General features: G+C 39.9%; 1 protein-coding gene across 1 annotated transcript; it reads left to right on the top strand.

Annotated features, from left to right (window-relative positions):
• The first annotated feature begins 11,838 nt into the window (after nucleotides 1-11,838).
• Nucleotides 11,839-12,912, top strand: LOC100702619 (RNA transcription, translation and transport factor protein-like). Its single transcript, XM_025906630.1, has 4 exons — nucleotides 11,839-11,847; nucleotides 12,184-12,303; nucleotides 12,413-12,499; nucleotides 12,773-12,912. The coding sequence occupies exons 1-4, from the start codon at nucleotides 11,839-11,841 to the stop codon at nucleotides 12,848-12,850; spliced, it is 294 nt and encodes a 97-aa protein (XP_025762415.1). The 3' UTR covers nucleotides 12,851-12,912.
• Nucleotides 12,913-18,817: the final 5,905 nt, after the last annotated feature.

Below are 18,817 nucleotides of genomic sequence, written 5' to 3'. Positions count from 1 at the left end.
CAGATTGCGCTAACATAATATGCACTGTTAGTTGATTATTTACCTGCCGCATTAACGGGAGAGGATGTGGAAACGTTACCGCTGCTGCTGGGTTGAGATTCACGAGTCCAGAGCGGAATTAAAAACACGACATTCATTTAAGGTCATCGCGTGTTTTGTGAGCAAATGCTTTTGCATATTCGTAGTGTTTCCTCCCTTAAATGAAATATCTACTTTGCAAGTATTGCAAGTTGCCCTTTTGTCATCTGTTCTCGTAAAGTATAACCAAACTTTTGAGCGTTTGAGCCGCTTAGGCGCCCTGCCAGGTAAATGACGCTCCGCAACGTGGTGACGTCATTCGAGGCGACAGGAATCGATAAGGGAATCGTTTGCAAAAATGGCAAACAATTCCAAGGAATTGAAACAGTGGGAACCGGTTCTCAACAAGAACCGGATTTCGATACCCATCCCTAGCTGTGTGTGTTCCGGCCTTGGTTGCTCCACCTCGGACGCGGGGGTAGGACCTGTGAGGGCAGGAGATCCAGGGTGGTTACCTAGGCACCGGGGACGCCTTAAATAACTAAGTCAGGGAGAGGTCCCTGTCACAGTCTAAAGTCTGCATAAAAGCAGGATCGGTTGCTTTCGCCGGTTAGATTCCGAGCTGAGTTGAACCAGTGCCTGATGCAGAAAGAGGACTGTGTAGTGTGTGTGAAAGCGCAGTTAGAGTCTGTGTCTCGTCTGAAGTACAGCAGTCAATTAAAGTAACAAAAGAATTTGAGTCTAAAAGTGTGTGTTTGTGGTGTGTAGAAATCGCGGCAGGAGGCCGTGTCACGAATTGTTGCAAACTGTGAAGTCATTGGGGGGTTGAATTTGGTTTTATTTTTTGGGGAAGAGAAGCCGTGGTATCGAGTCCGTGGCGCACTTTGAATAATTTGTGAGGTGTACAAGAGCGAAGGGCACCCGCTCTGTGTGCTGATCAGGGCGTTGTCCTGAATCAGCAGAGGAAGTGTCTCGCAGAAAGTTTGAATGGGACTGCGAGAAGCATGAGGTGTGTGTGAGCCAGCCTCGAGGGGCGGGTTCACAGGTGGAACAAAGTAGGAGTAAAATGTGTGTGTGCGTGTGAGTGAGAGAGAAAGAAAGGTGGGGGCGAGTGACCAGCCTGTGAGTGTGTGTGAATTCCTTGATGACAAAAGAGGGAGAAAAAGTACATTAGTTGATTTTCTGTGAAATAATAATAGTCAAGAAATCATAGTGATCAAATAGGAGAAAGTGAACTAAAATAAATAAAGAAAACTATACAGTGGATTAGTGTTAAGGTAATGATAAATAAATTGATAAAATTAACAGTGACATTTAAAGGTGCTCAAGTATTCAAGGATGAATGGAGAATTCGATTGGATTGGATGAGAGCTGTTGGGGTGAAAGGAAAATGAGGTTGGAGGAGTGAGTTAACAGGTTAATGTGTGGGTGTAAAACAATGAGGTAAAAAAGAAAAAAAAAGAAAAAAGAGAAAATAATGAAAACAAAGAAAATAAAAAGTGTGAGTGGGAAATTGTCTCCAACTGGGGAAAGCAGTGGCACTACAGGTCATCTTCTTCCCCTGCTGGACACAAAAGAAAACATAATTTGGAGTGTTGTGGATGAAAATAATTAACAACAACATCAAGAACATTTTTGTGTTTGCGGTTCAGAACAAATAAAAATTTCATTTTCGGGGTTTAAAGTCAGTAGAGTTCAAAACAAAATTAGCGGAGATGTGTTGCTTTAGGAGTGATGAAAACATATGCAGTGATAGTGAATAATGAAAGTCTCTCAGTCTGTCGATTACAGGTGGGGAACGGACCTGGATCAATTCTCCACGGGCAGCAGTCGGAAGAAAATTATAGGTTAAGATCATTAGAAACAAAAAAACAGAAACACCCAGCCAGCATTTATGGCTGAATTGTTTTGCGGCTTCCCGTCCTCACCCTGAAAAAGCAAGCTCCAAGGAAGCTAATCTCTCCCTGAAGACACGGAGTGCAGTTCTAGAAGCATAAATATGAACATCAACAGTGGACAGCAGTCAGAGACAATACCAGAGACCTGAGCAGTGAGGTCCAGCTGCACTTTGGGCAAACGGCATCAGAAAGAGAAGATCCATCATCTTGATTGGATGAATGGAGATGCGTTTCCAGTAAGCTGCAACCTCACTGTGTGTGAAGGACTTTTGAGAAGATTGTTGGAGTTTGACACTTGCCATGTTTGGAGCAAGATGGCAATGAAAGAGACAGTGGGAGCATACACGGGACAAAGCTGAAGAGGACTGACTGCCATTGGACTGCAAAGTGGGAGAGGAGAAAGGAGAGAAAGGAGCAGGTGAGGACAGATGAATGCTGTTTTAGTGTGGGGAATCAAATTGGGTTAAGGAATCCGGGGAGACAAGCGACTGCCTTGAAATGGAGGATTGACAAAGTGTCCACACCACCACAAAAGAGGGAGGAAGACAAGCACTGAGGTATGCAAGAGTACTGTTAGAGAAAAGGAAAGGCAACACCACACATGCACATGATGTATATTAGAGGTAGCACAAAATCATACATGAAGTGTCACACATCAAAAGAGGGTATTTGTAGAAGGGGTTAATAACACACAGCGTGGTTGCCGATCATAAGCATTTGGGGTTTAGCTGTGCCTGACTATGACAGAGATTTTCATTTAGATGTTTCTGAAACAAAATTTGGAGTGAACGGAGTTTTGTTTCAGAAAAAAGGGGGAAGGTACATAAAAGGACACACAGAAATAGAAAATGTATTAACCCTACTAACACACACACACATGTAATGAAGCTCATTAGGATCAAACACAATTTTAAGTAGGCAATACTGTTACCATCATCCTGTCTGGTTTATTGAGTGGGTTGAGAAGTGATACATAGACCACTGAATTAGTATTATTTGGGGGAATATGATAGCAGGGGTGAACAGAATCCTGCAGCCACAGTTTAAATGAGTGAAACTAGCAGATTTTTTGTCTTTTGTTTTGTTTTTTGTTTCTGATGTATGGGAAAGGTTGTACCATGGCACACACCTGGGGACAAAGGAAGAAACTGATCATAAGAAGAATATTGCGTTTGTGTGAAGCATGTGGTTGGTTGATGAAAGTTTTGGGGATTTAATTAGCTGAGGCATTTTTCTTTTTCACCAAGTCTTAGATTTGGTGTGTTTCCACCTATTAGAAAAAGAATATTTTGGGACAAGTCCTAAGACCGGGCTTCTGTATTTTTATTTTTATTTTTATTTTCATTTTGATTTATTATTATTATTTTTTGTATGTTTTTGAACAGTGCACTGACTTTTGTTTGTGAATTTCTTTTCTTTAAGCAGATCTGCATAATGGGAATTAAAAGCGCTATACGACACGTACCGGGAAAGCCGTTGCAAGTGAGTTTCTCCAAAATTACAATGGGCTCTGGAGAAAGCCACTTATTTGGGACAATTAGAAAATGAGTCCCTGCCCAAAAAGGATTCAGCGAGGTAATCCGATCTAAAGTTCTTCTTTTTCTTTTTGAAATGACGTCATTTTGCTGTGGGTGGAAACGAAAAGCAACGATAGTTTCCACTATCAGCAAAGAAAGAATGGATGAATGAATGAATGAATGAATGAGTAAAAAAAACTGACTGACTGGTAAAAGCCGACAAAAGCTCACAAAACTTGGTTGACTTGACCACTACTCAAGGTTAACCTCCACCTAGACAGGACAAAAGGGTGGATGAATTTATGTGTGTTTCTTTTTACAGAAGCAGAAAGATGACAGCAAGAGCCTAGGTTGCAAGAGCTTTGGCCATACCGATTTAACATTCTGTGTTTGTGAATCTACCAGGGGTGTGTTATTCATGGGCTTGTGTTGCTCACAGAAGTTACTGTGAGAAAGTGTGTATACACCTACGCAGCGTTAACATTTGCATTCTCTTTTCTACAGCATTATAGTTCTTCATGTGATTTGATGATTTATAACAGGACACAACTGGTTGATGTTTTTTCTACTACAGGATTGATTATGCTATTACACTGTGTACTTGGGAAAATGTTGAATATTACAGGGGAAAATGTGAATATAGTGTGAGACACATCCTGTGTTGAAACCAGTGTCACTCCTTTTACAGAAGGCTTAACTTTATGACTTTTTACAGCACCTCTGGAACCTGTTGACCTGCACCTGACCACCAGGATGATCCATGTGTGTTGCTAATGTTTGTTTTTTCTAAGAGTGCATGTAGAGGATTCAGCAGAAACAGACAAGTGACATGAGATAACAAATAAGAGATGCAGTATTTATGGAATAGTTTAATATTGGGCTCATTGGCTGACCACTATAAAGCTCATAGTGATAAATGAGTGGAGTGACATTGCTTAAGGAAAGTCACTGATTACAATGTGGAATAAATTGGGATGATTCATGATTTGGGGCAAATTATGGGAATAATTGTGGTTTAATGATTTGAGAAAACCTGCACATGATACTTGTCTTTTATGCTGAATACTTTATTCCTCTTATGATCTACAGTTGGTTGCAAATGTGAAGTTTGATTTAACTTACAGATTTGTCTTCTAGGCTACAGGCTCCAGGTGGAGCTGGGAGTTAAACAAGCTTAACATTTAACCACTGGCTAATGTTTTCTTATGAAATGGTTACAGGCTGGAAGTAGAGTTAGTCCAAGGGAGAAGCCCTGTGAATTTTTGAGAGCTGGTGCAACTTTCTTGTGCATCTCTAATTGTGTGGGGTTGACGCACGGCGAGGTCCATGTGCCAAAAGAGGGTTTTCTGGGGAGTGTTATTTTTTAGTTACAGGTGGAGCGATGGAGTTATGGTTCTGCAAGCAGTACAGACACCAGGAGCATGCAGCGCCAGAGGCGAATTGGGTCTGTTGGAAAGGGCTCAAGAAGAAGAAGTTGGGCCCAAGCTGGACCAGAGAATTCAAGGAGGTGGAGAGGATCTCACACCCAGTCCAGCTGAAAGGAATGGCGAGATCTGGCAACACGGGAGCCAGTGTGCGGTGGCGGAAGAGCCTAGGAGGTCGGAAAGGCTCTTGGCAAAAAAAGGGGGACTCGGTTGAGACCCCCTACATGGATCCCAGCCCAGGGACAGAATAAATCCCTGATCCATGCAACGACTGAAGGGTAGTCCACCCCGGAAGTTGAAGAAAGAAGAGAAGCAGATAATCACCCGACTCGGAAGATAGAAGGACAGACATCAAATCACTCCAGCGACTCTGACATCACAGGTCACGGTGGAGCAAACCAAACACAGACGACATGATGCTACTTTTGGGAAATGGGGAGAGCTTGTATGAACACATTTTGTTAACAGATTTAGAGTATTGTTGATCTGCCATGGGGCAGATCAAAAGAGGGATTTGTGAGTACAAGAGAATAATTATTATAATATGATGTGTTAAATTTGTTTAGATCACAGGAATAAGGAAGGATTGGTCTGTGTTTTAGTTTGGCTTAGCTGTAGGCCTGAGAGTGTGTGTAATTGTTTAGAGGGAAAGGAATTTATGGACACTGGGGGTTTGCCTGTCATAAAAGGAGACAGGAAGCTACATTTGGGGGTTGCTGATGCTGATGCTTGTACCTTTAATAAAACTCATAATTGTTATAAACTTAGAAGTAGGTTTGCAGGAGACTCTCCACCTTAAATGTAAATGTAAGACAACAAGAGGCCAATGGCCCAGTGGATGCAGAGTGGGGGTCTCAGTGTTTGTAATATGTTAACTCTGTTTTCTATGTTGTGTAGAGGAATTTGGTGTAGTTTGGGTGAGGAGATTACTTTTACGACCGGCAGGAAGTCACGTACACAGAGACACACACACACAGTGCTTTGACTGTTACGACGCACCCACACCTACATGCACACTCACTCACGTGCGCTCACACATACGCACAGGTACGCGCACACACAGGCACTCACGTGCTCGTGCATACACACACAGACACAGAGTTTGCAGCACACCATGGGGGTTTTATGATGGGGTCACTTCTATAAAGCTGACTATAACAAACAAAGAGGTGAAGATTTTGCAGAGGGACACCGGCCTTGCACGTCTTCCCTTCTAGAAGATGCATGCTTAAAGGAAGACGAATAAAGGTTTTGTGAAATAACTACTGAGTCCGGTGCCATCTCTGGATGCTCGAGGAATAAAAAAGAACCGGGGTGAAACTGATTTCGCAACACCCCTTTACCGATGAACAGTATGTGGAGCTTTTTATGCCATGCTGTGCAGAAAATTATCCCTTCTACCAACAATTTGGGATAAATCAACAGTCCACAGAGAAGAAAACTAAACAACAAATCAACCTTTATAGTAGGGGTGGGTTTTTATAATCGATTTATCGATTAAAATCGATTCTGGCTTGGATAACGTAAAATCGATTCATTAAAATCCTGAATCGATTTTTTAATATAAATTTATTTTGCCCGAAATGCCAGAATCTCAGGTGAAATCTCACAAAATTTCAACAACCACCAAACAGCTAAGACAGTAAGTGAGAGCAGGTACACGGATTCTGCACAAAGACGTAAACACACAGCGCGGATCAGTGAGACGTCGCCTTTCTCAGCTGACGGCACGGACACGGTCGGGGCTGAAAGCTGACAGCTCGCTGATTCTGATCTGTTGGCGGGTCCGCGCTTTGTGTTCACGCCCTTTTTGCGCTGATTCTAAAGCTGTTAGTTTTATCTCTCTCCAAACAATATTGACCGAACCAGCAGCAAAAGAAACAACAACTCTGACTTTTACGGTTTTGCTTCCACCAGGATGCACAGCTCTCTCTCTCTCTCTCTCTCTCTCTCTCTCTCTGTACTTCAAGAACAGTTTCCTGTCTAAAAATCTGTTTTCTGCATTATTCGCTTGCTTGTTACGCACAAGTCTACTGTTGTTTACAGCGCTGTCGGCCGCTGGTTTTTTCCCCTTTTACATACTTCTGAAAAGAAAACCTAATTTCTGCCGTTCAATACTGAACAAATTTAAACTTTTTAAAATTATGCAAAATGCAAAACGCTTAGTGTCTCTAATAAAACCGCTGTAACGTCAGAGGTAACGTTCATATGTTGATTAATGGTTTTCTTTCGTTTTTGATGTACTGCAGAATATTTTTATAAAATCTCAGGCCAGGAAAACCACCTTCATGTTTTTCTGTGTTTTATCTTCAGCTACTTTGACACAAAGGCATCTGCTGTGACGCTCACACCTTTGATAAAGACTTGCGTGTGTCAGCTTCCTTTTTATAGATACAAAAATATGTAAATGTACTGATCTGAATTATAATATTTCTGACTGTCAAAATTTCCCAGATTTAAATCGAATTGAATCGAATCAAATCGAATTAAATCGAATCGATTCGGGACCTTGTGAATCGGAATTGAATCGATTCTAGAAATCAGTGACGATACCCAGCCCTACTTTATAGACACCCAATGAGTGATCAAGATGATTAGAAATTTCACTTTAAACTATGTCTCTTCCAGTGTTGGGCACTGGAAAACAAATTTATTATTATTATTATTATTATTATTATTATTATTATTATTATTATTATTATAGTTATAGTTACTAGTTACTTCTTCAAAAAGTAACTGAGTTACAAGATTCTAAAAGTAATTAATTACTTGAAAAGTAGCTATTGCGTTACTTTACAAAAAAAAAAAAAAAAAAAGTTTAACCCTCTGGGGTCCAGGGTATAATTGGCCATTTTTGACTACTTTTGACTTTACCTCTACATTTCACCTTTAAAACTATTTACTTTGCCTTGTTTGGTATCATTCTTTTCAGCACAACCTCACGTCTCTGAATTTACAGTTATCTAAAACACTTGAGTAAAAAGTTGAGTGAATACTTCTACTGTTAGTCGAGTATTTTTAAACAGAGGTATCTAAACTTTAGTAAGGAATGTGTGTACTTTTGACACCTCTGGTTGGCATTCAGTGGTCAGTTTCAAACCTTTTTTTTTTTTGCTTGTTATCGAACAAATTCACTTCACTACTTTTCACTTTCAGTAACATCAATGCACACACATGGTTCCATTTACTGCATATTGCACTTTATTTATGTCTCTCATTCCACCTGCATCAACATTGCAAAGTTCTTCACAAAGAGATTTATATATTTATAAATACTAATATTCTCTATTCTATTCTCTACTGCTTTTTTATTGCCCAGATTTTAGCTAGCCATTGTTAAATTGTCTGTTATATGTCAATAGATATGTATGTCACAAATAAAGTGTCTTGTAAATTATGATTTTTTTTAAAGAATTTTCTCCCCAAATCTATTACATGCTAAGTGTAACGTGTTATTTCTGCTAAAACTGTTGAGCTTTGAGTTTCCCAGTCAAACTTAGCTTTGAAGCACATGCTAAAAACACTTTTACTCTTGCACATTTCATTACATACCATAGCCAAAATATTAACTCTCCAAAAAAAAAAAAAAAAAAAAAAAAATCAAAGCTACAGCTGCAGCACAAACAGCAACAAACACTGTTATTAAATTTGTCCTGGAGTTTATGCAGGTGCAGAAAGTGCCTAACAGCTTCCAGATCACTTATTTTTCTGGAAAGATGGCGAGAAGGGCATTACTGCTCTTTTCCACAATCTCCCGGATGTCTTGGAATTCAATGCCTTTGTCCTATGACAACCATTTCACAGTAGTAGGAGTCCTAAAACATACAAATGAAGAGTGATCCTGGAAGAAATGGGGCGCACACTAGTGACCTCAACAATTGCAAGACAGCGATTGTCCCCGATGCTCAGATGAAAAAATTCATAAATAGGAAGTTGAGAACATTAGGACTTTATCACCTTTTTATCTGAAAAGTTACTAGTAATATATAACCTAACTGGCATTTAAAGAGGAAAAAAAAGATAATTTTGATTTTGATGAAAAGGACTGGTGCTAATTTAAAGAGTCGAGTCAGTAAAGTAACAGACTAAGATGAGAACTAAGGGTGATAGAGCTTTTGCCACTATGGCCCCGAGACTTTAGAACTCTCTCCCCCAAACCTTAAGAACTGTGGACTCAGTAATTGTTTTTGAAAAGCAACTCAAAACTCACAATTTTAAAACTGCTTTTTGCCTGTTTTATATGATTTGCTTTACCTTTTTATTATTTGTTATCTTATGTGCAGCACTTTGTGACTCTGTATAGAAAGGTGCTATATAAATAACATTTTATTATTATTGTTATTATTATTATTATTATTATTATTATTATTATTATTATTATTATTATTAACTGGTTGGTGAGACACGTCCAGAATCCATAAAAAGTAGTTTAATTAAAACACAAATGACTGATTAAATTAAAACCACGGGTAAACTATATGAACTTAAGTGAACCCAGAACTCACATGAACGAGCAAAGGTACCTCCTATAGGGCCCGTGCACGCGTACACGCACGCACATGAACTCGCATGGGGGGTGGTGGTGGGGCAAAAAAAAAAAATGGCTACGTATTACTACTATTGTTCTTCCCCTATTCAAGCTGTAAAGGTTGTTTTCGGTGGCTCGTTGGTCTAGGGCAGGGGTCGGCAACCTGCGGCTCCGGAGCCGCATGTGGCTCTTTAGTCCTTATAATGCGGCTCCGCGTGGTTTGGGAAAATAAATTAGAAGTATTTAGCTTAAGTGTATTTTATTTATGTTAGTTCTTTTTTAACTTGTAGTTCTAAATTGGAAGATTATTGTAATATTGAAATATAAAAATAAAATTATATTCTATTAATTTTTCATCGCTCAAAATAAGAGTCACACAAGGCTCCAAAAGCCCAAAGGCGATATAAGGGTGGCGGCTGACAACACTTTTTGTTTGCTACATGGATCATTTTAGTTCAGCTGGGTGTCTTTCCTTTTGTTATATTTCTTTAAGAGTTCAAAATGTGTTAATTACATAAATAAAATGTAATTTTCTCTGTAGCACTTCATGGATTTCATAAGCAACACACCTTAGTTGTTCACACAAGGCACAAAGGTAAAAAACAATATATACAGTGTTATCTTCATTTTAGATGTCAAAAAGTATTTGCGGCTCCCAGTGTTTTCTTTTGCGTGGAAACCGGGTCCAAATGGCTCTTTGGGTCTTAAAGGTTGCTGATCCCTGGTCTAGGGGGATGATTCTCACTTTGGGGATGAGAGGTCCCATATTCAAATCCAATATGAGCCCATGTTATGATGATATTGTTGCCTCTTGTGCAAGTGCTGAACATAAACACATCATACAAACCAACTTCTACTTGTTAAAAGCAAGACAACCGGAGTACGTAATGTATGCTTCAATGTTTTAAATACTGTAGTTCACTTGTTCTAAGGTTTAAGTAACAAACATGTCCACATAACATCTCAAGAAAAGACAGGGGTTTGCATTACAAAGTACAGACCAGATTGTCAGTGTTATGAAGGGGGTTCACTTCTTACCTGCAGACCTAATCTTCTCTGGAGCATGTTATGTTTGAGATAAGAGATATCTCGTCTGATACATCGTCTGAGATATATTGTTTTATATACATACATACATACACACACACACACACACACACACACACACACACACACACATATATATATATACATATAAATATATGTTTTCCTTTATTTGGTACTCATGTTTGTGTACACTAACAGTGGGAAGAGATATTCTATGAGTCCAGTGATACATTTTTCTTACAAAGAATGTTTCTGTTAAATTGTGATTGTGAAGTAAGACAAGACAGAGCGATGGCACCGCGGACTTTTCGAAATCTACAACTTTTCTACTGCTGGTTTTACAAGGTGTACACGGCAAAAATATTATGCTGGTTAATTTGTTAAGCACTTGTGCACTTTATGAAAACAAATAAGTCTCTGAGATGGATGTCATATGTGCTATTAATATTATTAATATTATTATTAATATTATTAATATTGTTTTACTTGTTCCTAGTTTTCACGGTGCATCATGATTGTGAGAGGAATAAAAAAAAGAATTGTGGACATCAGTACGAAGCGTGGATTCTTTTGACCAGAGTAGATACACGCTGGCTACTTTCTGGTGCTAAAATAAACTATTTGCGCCCTGTAGTGAATGCTATATGATTCAGCAGATGTGGTCTTGGAGCCTCAGTTTTATTTATTCACGCCTTTTCTCTCCTTCACTTACTGGCCTAATGTAGCTGCTGATGAGTTGTTATCAGTATTGTCTCGTTTCCGTTCAGATGCGACACAGTTTTGGAATTGCATTGTGTGGCTAGGACCAGAAGATCCTGCATTATTAAAATCAAAGACAGAGGCAACCTAAGGAACATCCCCAGCTCAGAGTGGCCCAAAGCCTACCAAAAGGTGAGACTGCAGGATGATCTGAAAGTAACCACTGCTGTTATTAATGGGGATTACTAACATAAAACTGCATTTCCGATATAATATGAGGAGCACGGTGAGTTGTGTTCTAGCTTTCTTTACCTGTGTGCAGCACCGACAGGATGTGAACTGTCCGTTTGGAGTCGATGAGAGGAAGGAGGCTGTAGATTGGTTTCTGGGCTTGGCTGTCAGGTATGAATATGGAGACAATGGTAAAGAGTTTAATTTGGTTCACATTTACTTGTATAGTGCAAGAACTCCCTTTTTTAAATAATAATAATAAAAAGACTGTTGCCTTATAATATAAAGTGTCTTGAGGTGTCTATTGTTGTGATTTGGTGCTATATCAATCAAACTGAATTGAATGCAGTACGTGCAGAGAGCTGTGAGGTTTAGTGAGATATCCTGAGGGTTAACCTGGATTTACAGGTTTGCAGAGGGGGTTCACATCAACACGGTTATGTGCCCCACAATTAATCTGACTAATTAATCAGGTTATGGTTAGGGTAAGTAATGATGTGTACAAAACTGCCACCTACCTACTGGCCAGTTATTTGCATGGAAAAAAGTATCACCAATTATTATTGTGTCCCTTTAAGTTGTGTGCATATAACAGGTTACATGAAGACATTTGTTGGTTTATTGGTGTCACTGGAACAAAAATTTTCTGTCACTTTAATCTGTGTCACTAGTTGAAATTCCAATGATGACCAGGAGATGGAGACATTACAAAAGGAATACTGTTTGCTCAGAGTCAGATCATATGTCTCCTTTTATTGCAGAATAAGAAGAACAAATTGTTACCCTTGTACTCGTTAGTGTGAGCTCCCCCGTTAATGTAGTGCAAGTCAGTCTGTTCATCAGTGGCGTGTTTTGTGTGTCTCTTCACAGTGGAGAAGTACAAAAACTGGCAGCTTCCAGTAACAGTGATAAAGCCGTGGACCCTCTGGTTAACCTCGACAGTAAGTAAAACTTTGACTTGAGCTTCCTCCGTTCTGCCATTCTTTCTTCTTTCCTTCTTTAAATCTTCGCAGGATAAGAGTTAAAACAGCAATGTGTTTGTTTTTCCAGGTTTCTCCAGATTTCAAAGCAGGAGTTACAGCTTTGTCAAACATCCTCAAGATACAGCGGCATGACGACTACCTGGTTATGCTTAAGGTGAGAGCGCTCTTAAGGGCGCTTTAATACTGTAGCAAAGCTCAGCTTGGCACAGAGAAAGAAAAGGTTGGTCAATAATCGGTATGGCTGGTGAAGTTTGTGTTTGCTTCACAATAAAAGCCCTTAAAATGCCTTTCATGTGAGCTGGCAACACGAGTAAAGCCCTAATTTGTTCTTTGAATGCAGATTAATGGTCAGACTGATAGCAGAGATAAAAGTTGGCACTCAAAAAATGCAGAATAGAAATTTTGCACTCTCACTTGCAACTGCCAGGCCCTTCGTATTCTGATCCAAGAGAGACTTTCTCCAGAAGCCATCGCTAAAGTCAGCAACAATAGAGAGGTAAACTGAAAACATCCATCCATCCATTTTCTTCCGCTTATCCGGGACCGGGTCGCAGGGGCAGCAGCCTAAGCAGAGAAGCCCAGACCTCCCTCTCCCCAGCCACCTCCACCAAGGCATTCCCAGGCCAGCCAAGAGATATAATCTCTCCAGCATGTCCTGGGTCTGCCCCGGGGCCTCCTCCCGGTGGGACATGCCCGGAACACCTCACCCAGGAGGCGCCCAGGAGGCATCCTTGTCAGATGCCCGAACCACCTCAACTGGCTCATTTCAATGTGAAGGAGCAGCGGCTCTACTCTGAGCCCCTCCCGGATGGCTGAACTTCTCACCCTATCTCTAAGGGAGAGGACAGCCACCTTTCGGAGAACGCCCATTTCCACCGCTTGTATCCACAGTCTCATTCTTTCAGTAACTACCCACAGCTCATGACCATAGGGTGAGGGTAGGGACTTTTACCGACCGGTAAATTGAGAGCTTCGCTTTCACACTCAGCTTTCTCTTCACCTCAACAGACCGGTTGTGGTGAAACTTTTATTTTCACTCACTCTTAGTGAGCATTCTTGTTTTGATTTAGCCATACCTTATATTTATTCTGTGGTTTGCAAACATTTACAATGTTTACAGGATCAGTCTCCTGCCCTTCTTCAGCCAGTTTGGCCAAGCTATCTCACAGTACGTTAAAGTAGAAAGCACAGATATTTGTTTTAAAATGTCGGGAGCAGTGTTGGTCAAGTTACTTGAAAAAAGTAATCAGTTACTAATTACTGATTACTTCCCCCCAAAAGTAATCCTGTTACTTTACTGATTACTTATTTTCAAAAGTAATTAGTTACTTAGTTACTTAGTTACTTTTTAAAAACACGATTTACAACCTGAATAGGTGATAAAGCGATAGATCTTTCAGCCCAATTCTACTTTTTCTGCATAATTCATCATACAAAATGTAATCAAATGGAAAAGTCTCTTTTTAAAACTTGTTTTATTAGTTTTAATCTTTTAACTTTATGCATCAAGCAAAAATTAAATTATATGCAACATTCTCTGGCTGGAAGAAATTTGTTTAACATTTAAACCTATTTTCTGCACATTCCAGCACATAAAATAAAATATTTTTTTGTGTTTACACTCACTCTTTCAAATAGATGCAAGTAAAACACAGCAGAAAATAAATAAAATCAAAGACTAGCGGTCCTGTTGCTCTATTTTCACCTGTAAAGCAGGACTGGGGTAGGCGGAGGTTTACCCTGGTGCAGGTGTGCTGCAGCGGTCAGTGGAAGAATCCGCGAGTTTCTCTGTGAATTTCACATTACGTTGTAGCGCACTCGGTGCTTGCTTGGAAGTTTAGGGGTTTTTTCGCTGTAAAAAGAAGTTTTCTTCCCACGCACAACGGACACTAATGTTTTTGTCACTTTTTATGGAATCAAACTCAAAATAAGGTCAGTACTTCCACGCTTTAAACGCTGCATGCTACACTCTGTCCGCACTCGATATATTATGATCTGCAGACAGCTGTTGTCACGAACGTCGCACTCGCTTACGTCACTGTCATGACACGTTCTCGCAAAAAATCACGGTTTTAGTAACGCAGTAAGCAGCGTTCCTACATGAAAGTAACGGTAATCTAATTACCGTTTTTGCAATAGTAATCCCTTACATTACTCGTTACTTGAAAAAAGTAATCAGATTACAGTAACGCGTTACAAGTAACGCGTTACTGCCCATCTCTGGTCGGGAGTGAAAGTAGAAGAAGTCAAGAACTACTCAAGTAAAGTAAAAAATTCCTGAAAATTCTACTTAAGTACATTTCCCACCTCTGTAAGTTCTTCATAATCTCTCTGTCATTGGCTTTCATTTGAAAATGAAATTAAAATGACAACATTTTTATATGCTTGGAAATGAGTTTAATGGTTTTATGAAATATTTGAACAAACATTTGTGGAAATGATAATGTAGGTTAGAGGGCAGGACAGGAATATTTATGATGTCTTAAAGTGGATGAATTGCTGAAACACCTACACCTGTGACAGATCTAACATTTCTCTTCAGTGTGCATATGCTGATGAACCTTTAAATTAGCTAAATTGGCAAAGCTCTTTTCACATTCATGACAGGAGTAGGGTTTCTCCAGTGTGGGTACACTGATGAACCTTCAAATTAGCTGAATGACCCAAACTTTCTGGTAGCACCAGCTGCAAGCCCAGGGGATATGCGCCTTACTCCAGTTCCAATAAGTAAAGGGTTTATCTCTCTTATATATGACAGGCTGGTGAGCATGAAAGGTTCTTCAATGAACTGGATTAAAACGGCCTGGGAACAAGATTTAAATCAGTCATTGTCTGTAGATAAATGGGACTTAATACTCAAGTTAGTTAATTCTACATTCTTATGTGCCCGCCACTGTCTTTTACAATTTAAGGTTGTGCATAGGTTCTACATCTCGTATGTATCCAAATGTGGACCCCTGTTGTGATAAGTGTGGGAGTGCAGAGGCTTCCCTTATCTATGTGTTCTGGACATGCCCTAGCCTTGAAGGATTCTGGAGAGTACTATTTCAAACCTTCCAGCCTATCCTAACTTTTGGATACCATATGGATCCTAATCTATTAGTTGCGCTTTTTGGCACCACTGGGGGAGGCTGATGCACGGTTGACCTCGTCACAGCTTTGCACACTGTCTTTCGCCTCCCTTGTGGCTAGATGTGTGATTCTACTAAGATGGAGGGGTGCTCCTTTGCCCACCCATGCTCAATGGCTGAGGGACCTTATGTACTATCTGAGCCTGGAAAAGATCCGTTATGCGATTAGTAATACCAGTGGTAAGTTTTGCAAGGTGTGGGAGCAATTCCTGAAATACTTTTCCAGCCTTCAGGTTGCAAACCTGTTTTAATTGTGTGTTTGTTTTATTTTGTTCTGTTTTGTCCTGTTGTATTTGTGGTGGTGTTTTTTCCCCCCTTTTTTGTTTTTGTTTTGTTTTGTTTTTCTCAACCTGGCTTGATAGGGCTACGGCATGAGTAAGGGGGTAAATTGATAAAAGCAATTAAAAGATATGTGAATGTGTCATTAATCTGTATTCTGTTATGTCAGCTCAAACAGTCACTATGAAATCTACTTGCTTGTCGTCTAATAATTCTCTGTATTTCTTTGTCTGCGTTGCTTCAATCTAATAAAAATATCTCTGAGAAACAAATTAGCTGAACAAGCGAAACTCTTTCCACACTCATGACAGGAGTAGGGTTTTTCTCCAGTGTGCGTATGCTGATGAATCTTCAAATATGATAAACTACTGAATCTTTTCCCACACTGCTCGCAGAGGTATCGTTTGCTGTCATCTTTCCTGGGAAGATCCAGCTGTTGCTGAATAAAATCCAACCCATCCCCATTGTGAGGTCTTTTTGGGATGTTGTAGGTTTGTATCTAAAGGGAAAGAAGATATGGAGTATAAACAATCTACAACCATATTTGATTTGATAGACATATAGAGAATACGGTGTCGTGAAGAAAGTGGAAATGGGAAATGTCAGAAGAGTTGTCGTGTGGTTCTTTCATAAACTCCTCCCGACAGGTGAGAGAGGAAAAAGTGTGTAGAAGATGTTTTGATGCTCTAAAAGAGAAAGCAGGCGATCTGCAAAACTGGAGCAGGACGTCTAATGTTCAAATTGTTAACATCCCAGAAAAGTCTGAGGGCAACAATGTGGTTGACTATGTGGAGAGTCTCATCCCCTGGCTTTTTGGGGTGGATCACTCCCCAGTCTCGGTCACTATAGACAGGGCACATTGCTTGGGAATAGCCACAGCCTGTAGCAGCCTCACACGGCTCCTCACTGTTTCCTCCTCATGTCCTCACAGGGCATGTCTGGACAGTGTTATATCATTAGTAATAATTGGAAAAAAATCTATATACATAAAATACACGCACGTACACACACACACACACACACATGGACATATAGTGACATTTTATACTGTCTCCAGAATACTGTATATAGCTTACTATGGCCAGTAAGTTCAGCATTACGGAGCTGATCAAGAATCCTTCCCTTATTGTTTATTCCTAGTGCTATAATAATAAAGTAATTAAAATTTAAAAATTATGTAATAAAAATAAAATAAGTGTTTATGATGACTCAATTTGTTTGATTATTCACTCTGTGCAGGCAGAAAGCTTATTAAATGTTTAAACTATAGAGATCCAATAATTTTGCTGCTGTAAAATCAGCATTTTGTCCTATTTGAAATATAAATCTAATATAAATTGTTTCTTAATGTATTTTTTGTGTTTTTTTCATAATATCATAATTATAATGATCCATAATTATGTGGATATGCATATTAGATAGTTTTTAGTGAAATATAAGCCCTAATATGTTCCCTAAAAGGGTGGACAGAGCTACAGACCCATGTGGTGGCAGATTTCTTTTCTCATGTATTGATCACATATTTTAACCATATCACTTTAGTATAGTAAGAGCACTCCTTTCACAAGTTTGCATGCATGTGGAATGTGATCATAAGTCGGGCCAAGTTTTATTGCACCGTCACAGCAGACTCATTTTCCTCTTGAGGTGCTCTCGACATTCTTGACATAAAGGAGGTGACGGTTGGTCGGAGCTTTTCTTAGACTGAAGAGTTAAGGATCTGCTAATAATTGATCTGCTGTGGAATGTTCTTTGTCTAAGAGTGTCTGTGTCTGCGTATATAAGATGTAAAGGCGGTAGCCACAATTCAGAGATCACCCTAGTGTTTGGCTCATTGGCTAGTGCAGATGCTCTAAAATCAGGGATCGCTCAGTAGGTAGAGTGATCGGAAGGTCGGGGGTTCGAATCCACTGAACGGTGACCCTGAGGTACCCCTGAGCAAGGTACCGTCCCTACACACTGCTCCCCAGGCGCCTGCTTAGTGGTTGCCCACTGCTTCACTGAATGAATGGGTCAAATGCAGAGAAAATAAAAGTAATCCACGGGGATCAATAAAATATACATTATTATTAAAAGCCCCCTGACTGAAAAAGAAGCACACATTTGGAGAAGCTGTGGTGTAACTTCATATATTGTGAAGTTTTCTGTCTTTTCTTTGAGAAAAACAGAGAAACCATAAACTCCTTGCCATACTGATATTATGTAAGTAATGCACACAGACATATGTTAAAAAAGGTGAGCTCAACAGTGAAGGTACGGTCCCCCATACAGTCCATACACACTTTGTCATAGATGTAAGAGCACTGAAAAAATCTGTAATAATAAAAAAACATAAATGTTAATTGAGTCATTTTATTTTTTTCTAAATTCAAAAATTACTTTCTGTCCACCATTTGTGTGACTAACGGTCTCACTACCATGTGACTGTTGTTGTAATTTGGTGATGTATAGATAAAAGTGAATTGAGACTTCTGCTGTACAGGGGTCCTGTGATGGGCCATGTGCAATCACACAAAAGAACAACTTAAATTTCACCATAACCCTGACTGGAGAAAAGGGCAGTTTGGAATTCTAATTGACATTACAACTGTTGCACATTACTCTAAAATCAGTGCTGTGAGAGTGACTCACAACCTGATTTTAAAAGGTATCTAATAATAATGCATTGGATTTATATAGCACTTTTCAAGCCACCCAAAGCGCTTTACAATGACATTATTCATTCACGCTCACATTCACACACTGGTGGAGGCAAGCTACGGTTGTAGCCACAGCTGCCCTGGGGCAGACTGACAGAAGCGAGGCTGCCATATCACGCCATCGGCCCCTCTGGCCAACACCAGTAGGGTAAAGTGTCTTGCCCAAGGACACAACGACCAGGACAGAGAGGCCAGGGATCGAACCGGCGACCTTCCGGTTACAGGTGCCCTTCCCAACCCCCTGAGCCACGGTCGCCTAACATCAACATTCTTGCCCCTGGAAATAGCTCTAAGATATTAAGAGAATATGGCAAATGATATCACAGGATGGCCAAAAAATGGACTTTAAAATGAGATCTTCTT

This window comes from Oreochromis niloticus, linkage group LG4 (genome assembly GCF_001858045.2).
Source record: "Oreochromis niloticus isolate F11D_XX linkage group LG4, O_niloticus_UMD_NMBU, whole genome shotgun sequence".
Taxonomy (NCBI): domain Eukaryota; kingdom Metazoa; phylum Chordata; class Actinopteri; order Cichliformes; family Cichlidae; genus Oreochromis; species Oreochromis niloticus.
The sequence above is the reverse complement of the archived record's forward strand: the minus strand, read 5'-3'. Positions and strand labels throughout refer to the sequence as shown.

Excerpts from the sequence above, each read along its gene's own strand:
- LOC100702619 (XM_025906630.1), top strand. Across the intron at positions 12,304-12,412 it reads CCCTCTGGTTAACCTCGACA|GTTTCTCCAGATTTCAAAGC; the intron begins GTAAGTAAAACT and ends TTGTTTTTCCAG. Across the intron at positions 12,500-12,772 it reads ACTACCTGGTTATGCTTAAG|GCCCTTCGTATTCTGATCCA; the intron begins GTGAGAGCGCTC and ends TGCAACTGCCAG.